General features: G+C 39.0%; 1 protein-coding gene across 2 annotated transcripts in view; it reads right to left on the bottom strand.

Moving 5' to 3' along the window:
- REC114 (REC114 meiotic recombination protein) overlaps window positions 1–11,525 on the bottom strand; it is a 98,766-nt gene extending 87,241 nt beyond the window's left edge. For both annotated transcript variants that reach the window (XM_040643015.1, XM_008708514.2), the window contains exon 1: window positions 11,367–11,525. In XM_040643015.1, the coding sequence (XP_040498949.1) occupies window positions 11,367–11,525 (159 nt within the window). The remainder of the gene's footprint in view (window positions 1–11,366) is intronic.
- Between the last annotated feature and the right edge of the window lie 242 nt (window positions 11,526–11,767).

An 11,767-nucleotide genomic window follows, 5' to 3' on the forward strand; every position in this document is an offset into this window, starting at 1 on the left:
TTCAAGTCCCACGCATTGATGGTGGGGGGTGGGGAAATCAACATACTAGACACATCCTGATAAAAATTCTGAATCGAAAGGATAGAGGAAGACCTTAAAAGCTTCCAGTCTTAAAAATAAAAAAGTCACTCTCCAGCATTAGAGGATTCTAAAAAAAAAATTTTAAGTGGTAAATGATGGCAAAGAATTAAGCATTTATCCTACCTCTCCTACACAAACCAATCACCATGTAAACTTTAGTAAATATGAAGAACTTTTTCTTACTTCTATACAGAATATGAAATATTTTTATATTCCAAATAATAAATGAAGAAAAAAACCGATAAAATTAGATTATCACCTTTTGCAACTCCTAATTAACGGCTCCAGAGCTCTAGGCTCTAGCTGCAACATCACAAAGAGAAATAAACCAGGTACTATATACTTCCAACAGGAAGAAAACCAAACCCCTTTAAGTACTCTTGCCAAAAAAACAAAAACAAAAAAACCCAACCTGAACTTGATCACACTTCCAGCTTCAACTATCAATTCACAAGAAATACAGAGGCCAAAGGATCATATTAACTGCACCACGGAGATGCAGTCGGCAAAATCCAAAAAACTCTGTAGAACCTGTTTTTTTGTTTTTTGGGGTTTTTTTCCCAACAAATTGCAAGGAAGGGAGAAAGGTGGGTCAGGGAAACACATCAAAGAAAACATAGAGATTAAAAGATATACCAATCACAATGGATGGTCCTGTTGAAAGAGAATTATGACACTTAAGAGACTACTAGAAATTTGAACACTGAATATTTGATAATATCAAGGAACTTTTTAGGGCAAAAATGGTGTTTTTTTTTTTTAAAGTCCTTACCTTTTAGAGATAATTGAAATAATTGATAAAATGGTATGATATCTGAAATTTCCTTCATATTAACACAATGGACATGGATAGGATATAGAGGAAACCAGACTGGTCGTGAGCTGATGACTGTTGAAGCTGGTGACACATACATGTGGGTTTACTACATTATTTTCTGTATCTTTATGTTTTAATTTCTTTATAACAAAAAGTTTTACTAGAGGCTTCCATTTTCTTTGTTGACTAGGTATAAGTATGATTAAGTAAAGGTATTCAACTTACTGCTAAGGACAAGGATACTACATGCAGTGTCCTAACTCTACAAATTCCAAATATCACAATGCCTAATATAATCTAGACGTCTGAGGAAAAAAATTACTTATTTCCAGTTCTTGGGAAATACTTTTAATGAATGATGATTTAGCATTTTACTGGAATGTTCACATTAGCACAATACGGAAAGCTCAAAGAAAAATGTTATCTCTAATGACCAAGTCATCACACAAAAAGATCTTAATTTTAAGGTGTCAGAGAAAACATTTATCATATTCACATCTTCTCTTCCTTCTAGTTCCTAACCTAAATGTGGCTTAAGATTTAGGTCATAAAAAACGTATGTATGGTATTGGCATAAAAACAGGCACACAGACCAATGGAACATAATAGAGAACCCAGAAATAAACCCATGCATATACAGTCAACTAATATTTGACAAGGGAGCCAAGAATACTCAATGGAAAAAAGATAGTCTCTTCAATAAACCCAGTGCTGGGAAAACCGGATATTCACATGTAAAAAAAATGAAACTAGTCCCCCGTCTTACATCACTCACAAAAATTAACTCAAAGGGGATTGAAGACTAAAACGTAGGACCTGAAGCCATAAAACTTCTAAAAGAAAACACAGGGAAAAAGCTCTTTGACACTAGTCTAGGTAACGATTTGTTGGATATGATACCTAAAGCACAAGCAACAGAAGCAAAAACAGGCAAGTGGACTACATCAAACTAACAAGTTTCTGCGCAGCAAAAGAAATGATTAATAAAATGAAAAGACAACCATGGAATGGGAGAAAATATTTGCAAACCACATATCTAACAGGGGCTTAACATCCAAAAATACGTAAGCAACTCATGTAACTCAACAGCAAAAAAGCAAATAATCCAATTTTTTAATGGGCAAAGGACCTGAAAAGACATTTTCCCAAAGATGTTCAAAAGATACATATTCTGGTGTTCAATATCACTAATCATCAGGGACATATAAATGAAAAATCACGAGTTATCACCTCACATGTGTTAGAATGGCTATTATCAAAAAGACACAAGATAACACATGATGGCAAGGACATGGAGAAAAGGGAACACTTGTATGCTGTTGGTGAGAATCTAAATTGGTACAACCACAAAGGAAAACAATATAAAGGTTCCTCGAAAAAAAAATTTCAAAGAAATACCGCATGATCCAGCAAATCCACTTCCAGGTACATACCTGAAGGCAATGAAATCACTATCTTGAAGAGATATATGCACCTCCTTGATCACTGCAGCATTGTTTGTAATAGTCAAGACTTGGACAGATGAAAGAATAAAGATAATCTGAGACATATACACATACATACAATAGAATATTACTCAGCCATAAAAAGAAGGAAACCCTGCCATTTGCGACAATATGAATGAACCTTGAAGGCATTATACTAAGTGAAATAAGCCAGACACAGAAAGATAAATACTGCTATCTTACCTACATGTGAAACCTAAATAAAACCAAACTCATAGAAGCAGAGAATGGATTGGTGGAGAATAGAGATGGGGGGTGGACAAAATACCTGAACGTGATCAAAAGGTACAAGCTTCCACGTATAAGTTCTGGGGATGTTAATATACAATATGATGACTATAGCTAACAATATTGTATTGTATATTTGAAACTTGCTGGGGATAGATCTTTAAAGTTCTCATCACTAGGGCACCTGGGTGGTTCTGTCCACTCAAGTCATGATCTCAGGGTCCTGGGATCCAACCTCTCCCCGCCCCTCCATTAAGCCCTGTGAAGAGCTCCACTTTGAGAGGGGAGTCCGCTTGTCCCTTTCCCTCTGCCCCTCCCCCTGCTCATGCTCTATCTCTCCATCAAATAAATAAAGAAAATCTTTAAAAAAAAAAGTTCTCATCACAAGGAAAAACATTTGTGACTATGTAAGGTTATGGATATTAACTAAACTTATTGTGGTAATCATTTCACAATATATACATATTTGAAATCATTATGTTATACACCTAAAACTCATTAAAATGGGGTGAAGAAGATTTACATCAACTTGATCTCTGTCTATTGTGGTATTTCAACATCAATATGGTAAGACACACTCAAATATATAACTTGCCTATATTACAAGTTGGCTTTTCAGGCACAGCTTACACACTGGTTAAATCAGAGTCTTCTAATATTTTATATGCATGTATTTGGGCAAGACTGTACTATGACACTAATCTAAAGTTAAAAAAAAAGAAAGAAAAGGGGGTGTCTAGATGGCTCAGTCAGTTAAGTGACTGACTTTTGATTTCAGCTCAGGTTATGATCTCATGGGTTGCTGTACAGAGCCCCGTATTGGGTTCTGTGCTGCGTGTGGAGGCTGCTTAAGGTTCTCTCTCTCCCTCTTGCCCTCTGTCCCACCCTCCCATCTCCCTCTCTAAAAAAATTTTTTTAAATAAATAAATAAAGTTAAACAGAAAAAAGTTAAAAGAAATACATGAAAATACAGAAAAGTATTTCAAATGTACTTATCTTAGATGAAAGGTTAAAACAGTGTTACTCTTCAGATGTGACAACTTATGTACTCAATTAAGGGTTTTTTTTTCCTGCTTTTAAGACCTCTCAGAAAGTGTCACAGCTCTATATATTGGCCCTAAGGGATTTATGCATTACAAAATATGAAAAACATGCAAGATTGCTAAGTAGGCTGTCAGCTGCTTCCCTCTTGGTAACTAAAGTGACTCATAAATTATTTCAACAAACTAATAGAATATATATGCTAATGAAAGTGATTCTGCTACATAACCATTACCAAACTGTAAAATTCAGTATTTTGTTTCTGCTTTTGCATAGAAATGCTAAGTGTTAATAGTAATAATAATAATAAACACAATTACAAGAGCATAACACACAGACCAAAAAAAAAAAAAAAAAGCCACAAGTAATGTATACGTCTATGGCCATATTGTAATTACGCACTAAATAACAGGCATTTTGGTTATTGCTATTGTTATTAGAAAATGCCCTTGAGGGGCGCCTGGGTGGCACAGCGGTTAAGCGTCTGCCTTCGGCTCAGGGCGTGATCCTGGCGTTATGGGATCGAGCCCCACATCAGGCTCCTCCGCTAGGAGCCTGCTTCTTCCTCTCCCACTCACCCTACTTGTGTTCCCTCTCTCGCTGGCTGTCTCTATCCTGTCGAATAAATAAATAAAATCTTAAAAAAAAAAAAAAAGAAAGAAAGAAAATGCCCTTGAGGGGTACCTGGGTGGCTCAGTTGGCTAAGTATCTGCTTTCAGCTCAGGTCATGATCCCACGGCCCTGGGACTGAGCCTTGCATCAGGCTCCCTGCTTGGCGGGGAGTTTGCTTCTCCCTCTCCCTCTCCCTCTGCCACTCCCCCTGCTTGTGTTCTCTCTCTCTCAAATAAATGCAAAAATCTAAAAAAGAAAGAAAAAAAGAAAGAAAAAAAGAAAGAAAAGAAAAGAAAAGAAAAGAAAAGAAAAGAAAAGAAAAGAAAGCAAGCAAGCAAGCAAGCAAGCAAATGCCCTTGAATTCCAGCCAGGGACCCTAGGAATAAGCCTTCATTTCTTACAAGTCTCCAGATTCAGAAGAGGAAAGTGTGTGGCACATTTCTAGCTGTTCTCCAGTACCCATTTTCCTTTCTATATGGTAATAGAACCCCTGGGTTTTAGCTGGACACATGATCTTGCGGAATACAGACTACATATGCCAGCTGTCCATGTAGTTAGGATTGCCACAGCTCTAAGTTCTGGCCACTGTGCTGTAGGAGGTAGTATCATGTGGCAGCTTATGGGAAATCTTCCTTAAGAGACGGCAAGTATATATCCTTTTGTTACTTCTTCTTCTTTTTTCTTTTTAGATTTTTTAAAATTTATTTATTTGACAGACAGAGAGACAGCCAGCAAGAGAGGGAACACAAGCAGGGGGAGTGGGAGAGGAAGAAGCAGGCTCCCAGCGGAGGAGCCTGATGTGGGGCTTGATCCCAGAACGCCAGGATCACACCCTGAGCCAAAGGCAGACGCTTAACGACTGAGCCACCCAGGCGCCCCCCTTTTGTTACTTCTTGATCCCTTCCTCCACCAAGCTGTCTAAATATCACTTCTATCTTGGACTATTAGACCATGGCCACGCCTGGCAGAGGAACAAAACAGAAGGCTCCTTAGTTCCTGATATTGTGGAATGTCATACCAGCCCTGCACTTTCATGTGGAGAATAATAAATTTTCACCTTATTTAATCCACTGTTATTTCATATTTTCTGTTACTCAGAGTCAATATCAATCCTAATTAATACAAAATAAAACCTGTTAACTCTTAAAAAAAAAAAAAAAAACCACAAGCTGCATGAAACAATAACTCTCAATGAGACTCCTACATCCACATAAGAGAAAATACCACTGTAGAAAGTGGGTGGGGTACAGCACAATGAGGACTGGCTTGAGGAAGACCTGAGTTTTAGAATGAGTTCTACTTCCTATGTAAATCTTTGACAAGCCATTTAACCTAGGCAGGCCTCAGCTTCTTCTATAAAATGGTAGTAAGATATATCTAAAGAGTGGTGAGAATTAAATTGGAAGAGGCTGACGAAAATACAAATTGTAAAGAGCCATACAGTATCAGTATTACTTTGTCAACTATTCCCTCATCCCCAACTTTCTTCAGAATTGGGGCATGAGGATGGACTGCAGTATGTAAACATAACTAGAGCGTCACCCCCAGAGATTTTGATTCATTAGGTCTAGCACAGGAATCATGAAACTGCATTTTCAACAAGCACCCCAAAGGACTGTTGAAAGCAGTCAGCCCATTACACCTTGACAAACACTTCTCTATGATCAGGCCCTACCCATTCTTATAATCCTGTGCTTGAGTGCTCCGATATTTTAAGATGGTGATGAAACACAAGGACAGTTCCATAGCCTCTCTAGTGCCTAACTAAATGCTAAGCAGCCAGTAGACAATTTAATAGTATTTTGTCAGACTGATGAACTGAAGTGGAAAATGACCAAGTGGAACTGAATCAAATGACCCACTATGGACTTCCATTTCTGGCCAACAAGGTAACAGAGACCAAACTTACCCTCCTGCCTCAAACAACTAAAAAAACCAAACAAATTAGAGGAAACAACAGTTTTCAAGACACTGGATGTCAGGTAATAAAAACCATGACTCCTGAGATAATAATGGAAAACAAAGGAGGTGAGCCTTACAACTGCCCTAGATTACTTCTTAGACAAAGTTTCCAGGCCAAAGTACCAAGGAGCCCAGGCAGAACAGGATGAGGTTTCCCTGAGTTGAGGGCACAGAGCTGTGAGTCCAGGGAGGACAGTGTGGCTACAGTTCACAGGACAGAATACCAGAGAGAAAACTCCTGACACCTGCAGAGATTCCTCAACTCGTCGATATATATACACGTATGTGAGGCTGGGCAAAGAACCACTTGAAAAGATTTAAGGGAACAATCCCAAGACCTCACATAGGGCAGGGAATAGTGCCCGTTGTCATCAGCTAGGGTGAAAACCCTCATGATTTACAGGGCACTGGGTGGAATACCCTGAAGAGTTTTGCCTCAGGAGTGAGAAAAAAATTAGCCTTAGGTCAAATGCTGCTCTGGTCCCACCTGACACAGCTTAAAAGCAAGACTTGAAAGGATCAAACTGTTTCCAGATAACTTATCCCAGAAAATTCAAGAATATATATAGGGACACAAAAATATCCTGCATCCAACAGGGCAAAATTCACAACATCAGGCATCCAATCAAAACTTACCACACATGTAAAGAAGAACTACAATTTTACTATTTTAAAAATCATTTTCTTTGGGTTTTACTGAATCTTACATTTTTCCTTAAAAAAAACTATCATTTTTATCATTTGCGTTCTTGTGTGAATCTCAAAATCCTTCATCTACGTAATTGAAGTGCTATTCCCTATATAAAATATTAACACTTTGAAGACAAACAGCATAGTGGTTAAAAGCACAATCTTTAGAGGCAGGAAAACCAGGCTCTGAATAAATTCCTTATTCTTAACTTATCCCTGTGTTCCTGGGCAAGCCACTGAACCTCTTTGAGTTTTAGTTTACCTATCTATAAAACGGTATGACAATATTTGCTTTATAGGACTTCTGTAAGAAATAAACCAAAGTATATACCTAATAAATAGTAACTATCATGCCATAATTATCACAGTATCGTAAGGAAAGTTTGGAAACGTTAGTACACACTCAAACATTCACTGAGCAACAAGCAACCACATGCGAGTTAATATGCAGGCACTAGGAATACAATGAAAAAAGGACACTGTTGAGAGTATATCTTATGTTCAATCTGCATTTAGAAGTTCATCTCAAGTACAAACTTCATATTCTATTTCTTAATTTCTAAGTAGGGCAATTATTTTAAGTTCCTCCTATAAAAATTAAAGGTTGATTTTTTTTCCCTTTGAAAGGAAAAAATAAATTGTCAGGTTCAACCAATTAGGGCATGGCTAAGAAATCCTGGAATCTGAAAAACATGATAAAACTTTAATTTAAAAGCAAACTACAATTTAACATCACCTTTCAAAATTATTCTCAAATTAGTAGGCTAAATTATATTCAGATATAAAATACACAAAATGGACCAATCTGTTATTATGATAATCTTTTCAGAAAGGCTTGGGCTAACAGATGTAAGGAATTAAAACCAAGTTCAAGTTTGTATTTCATTTGCTCATTCCACTTAAATGACAGATGGCTTAAATATTAACCCTATTAACAAGACATTTGCATATTCATTATGAATCTGACTGCCTTACTTCATAACTCCATGAATTCATTTTATTAATTTTACTGTATGGCTGCCCATTTCATGCAAGTTCTTCTAAACCCTTGCCTCTCTAAGTATGGTTCTACAACCAGCAGCATCAGCATCACCTGGAAACTTGCTAGAACAACAGAATTTTGTTCCGCATACCAGACCTACTGAGTCGGAATTTGCATTAAAAAAGAATCCCCTTGTGATTTCTATGCACAATGAAGTCTGAGTAGCATAGTTCTAAACCCTTGATTTTTTTCACACTTTTTTTTTACAGTATTATAAAAAGCTTATTTGCTTCCAAACTGTTGGTTAATTTATCTCCAGATAGTTACTTTTCATAAGAATAATTCAATTCAGACAAATGAATCAAATAGATATACATATATAAGATGTTCTATATATAATATTTACGTCTCAGACTTGACCTCCCCTCTCAACCAGGATTTCAAGCCTTAGGAGACTTGTTGTACTATCCATATTTTCTCTTGAGTCAACATTTTTGTGGCAACTAGCATGTGGCCATCGTGACAAAATTTCTGTAATTAAAAACTATATAGAACAATACCAGATCAGTTCTTCCTATAATTTCTAGAAAAAAAATGAAAAAACTCAAAGTACTTTAAACCAAGGTTCAGCTTGAAAGTTCCCTAGGGAAAAAATGACCAGAATGACTCTATCCTTCACAATAATATATTTTTATGCTTTACCTAACACATATTTTTTACTGCAGGTACCACATATTTTTAAAATAAGAAATTCACATGGGACTTAGTACAGTTCTTTAGATGGCTCATCTTTTATTATTACTATTGCACAATAGTCACAGTGCACATAAAATAGAACAAATCTTGTTTTCTCTTTCGTTTTTCCAAAAAGAAAAATGACAGACCTAGGCTGAAACTGATCACAGCAGGTAGGATGCTTCAGCACAGATTCAAAGGAAGGTACAAATGTTCAGTTTTCAAAAGCACTGCAAAAGCCAACTTCATCTCTTGTCACTGTAGCTGTGGCTTTATGCCAAACATTTGAAAACTGTTGAAAAGTGCCATTCCTCATAAGCAATTATGAAGAGCTTTGCAAAAAGAAGGGAAAAATAACTGTAATAACAATGAACTCCTTACAATAGCCAAATGTCCATGGCCTCTGGTTGCAGGATAAGAATCCGAGAGTTACCCATATGCATCTGAGCCAATGCACCCAATGCAGATGCCTTAGGAGAAAGGGTTTGAAGGGGTGTTGAGAGAAGGTATGAAGGAACGTGTTGGGCAGTCTCAGAAATTAAATATTCCTCAAAACACAATTATAGATCAGTCATCCTTCAATGTAACTTTATTCATCCTTTTCTGTGTTTGCAGCCTATATAATTTCTCAGGATATAGCATTCTGCAAGAGTACAACTAGGCACTAAATGCCTTTTTTATGGTTCTAGATATATTGATATCAAGCTTTAAGTAGTTCCCTAGCTCTAATATTTGAGAATTTGGTAAACAATTTATTATGCCCCATCTTCACTCTCATCCACAGCCAAGCCTCTCAGAATTGTCTAGGTATGGTGGCTCCACTCCCTCACCTACCAGTCACCCTTCAGCCTACCTTATCTGGCTTCCACCACTTCACTTCACTGAAACTTCTCTTGGTAAGACCATGAGGACCTTCACGTTGCTAAATTCAATGGACATCCCTTAGTCATCATTTTTCTCCACTTTGCAGCATCATTCAACAAAGTTCACTGTTCTCTCCCTCTTAAAATAACTTTCTGCAGCTTTGATGGACCTGCTTTCTCCTGGGTGCCTCTCCAACTTGCTGTCCCCTGTCAATCTTCTTTAGTGACTCTGTCCCCTCTAACTAACCTACAAATGTTGGGCCACCTTGGGAATTGGTCCTGGAATCTCCTGGAATCTCACAACTATAAATTTCACCTTCATGCTGATGACACATTCATCTCCAGCCCACATCTTTCTTCTACACCAGTATACCCAACTACTTATTCAACAGCTCCACTTGAATGCTTCACAAACACATTTTAACTCAATACATCCAAAACTGAAGCCTTGGATCTTTCTCTCCTGTTCCTCCTCCAATGCTTTCCATTCCCCAACCTTCTACCCAGTTGCTCCTGCTAGAAGCCCAGAAATCCTTTACTCCTTCCACCCATATCCAATCAACCTCCGAGTCCTATCATTTTGGCGTCCAAAATGTAATTTGAATATGTCCAATTTCCCTATCCCTACTGCCATCCTCTCCAAACCACCCCCACTCTGGTTGGAAGTCATTATCATCACTTGTCTGCAACAACAGGTCTTCCTCAATCTACTCATATTCCCTTCAACTCTGTCTTCAGGCTTCAGCCAGAGTGATCTTTCAAATATGAAAATTCTCCTACTTAAAACCTTCAGTGGCTTCCAACTGGCTTTAGGACAGTGTTCACAAGGCACCTGTCTACCTCTCCAGATAAGCTCACCTTATGCTATCACTCCCTTTGTTCTCTAAGTACCAGCCTTATTCTTTTTCTCTGTACATTATACGTGCTGAGGTTTTCCAGGTGTAGGGCTTTGCACATGCTGCAAACGCTACCTGAAATATTTGTTCTTTTACTCTTCTACCCTCTGCTGCCCAAACCACACTAACATACACATGCACGGACATAATCCAAAACTTCACTGTCCACATCCAACAGTCAAACCAGACCAAAAGGAACTGAATGACTAGCAACTCTTGGCATTAAAATATACCACCACCGCAACAAGAAAAAAAATAGTAACAGCAAACCCTTATATAATTTTACCAGGACTGTTTGAAGTAATTTATATATATTAACTTACTCACTGCTCAGAACAATCCTATGAAGTGGATACTATTAATTATCTCTAGTTTAAGGTAAGTTAAATAAGGTACAGAGAGGGTCAATAACTCAACCAAGGTCAGAGAAATTTGGTGGCAAAGCAAGGATTCAAGTATAGTCCTTCTTCTGTGTGAGTGCTTGACTGCCCCTAGCATGACAACTTGGTCATGGACTATTCAACCCTTCCTTCCACATTGGGTATGGAACTGGTTTAAATTATTATAAAGTTATTTGGATCAATACTCTGTCCTCCACTAGGATGAAAACATAAATGAGGGCAGGGACCACTTCTATCTTGTTCACTGACATATCCCCAGCACCCTGAATAAAGTCTAACACATAACTGTTGCTCAATAAATAATCTGTTGAACATAGGATTACTGCTTTGCGTAATTATTTTGAGAATGTACTGGGTCCAATTATGAGATTATATATATATATATTTCCTGTTAGTTGTCGGCTAGCCAGTCCTGCCAGTGCCGCGGCGTCCCCTCCTCCCGCCTGGGTGGCATTCGGGGGACTAGGCCCAGTGTGCCTGCTAGCCTCGGGCCTTCCCACCACCCGCCCTCGGGGTTGAGCGCCTCGCGGCCTTTCCTGCCCTCAGGCCTCACCTTCCATGTGGGGGAAGAGGCTGCCCCAGCGTCCTGACCAGGCCCGGGCGGCTCTCCGGTGCCCGAGGGCATGAAGCGGCCATACCGCTGCAGAGGCCACTGAGCCGCCCCTCCTCCCGGCAGCGCGAGGCCTGCCTGCTCTTTTCCCGCCTCAGCCATGTCCGGCCTCTGGAAGTGCACGGCAGGCGGGGCCCTGCCAATCCGCGCAGCCAACCAATCAGGAAGCGAGATGGCCCAAGGCCCACCTTCCCCGCAAGTGGAAGCCAATGGGCGGACCCCGAAGACTCCTGCGGGGGGCTGCTGGGGTTGCGGGCGGCACTCCGGACCCCGTGCGCCTTCTCCTGTTGGCGGGCAAAGTGGAGATAGGAACTTCCAGCTGGAAGTGGGGCTGTGACGCTTGT

The sequence above is a fragment of the Ursus maritimus genome, unplaced genomic scaffold (genome assembly GCF_017311325.1).
Source record: "Ursus maritimus isolate PB19 unplaced genomic scaffold, ASM1731132v1 scaffold_27, whole genome shotgun sequence".
NCBI classification, from domain to species: Eukaryota; Metazoa; Chordata; class Mammalia; order Carnivora; family Ursidae; genus Ursus; species Ursus maritimus.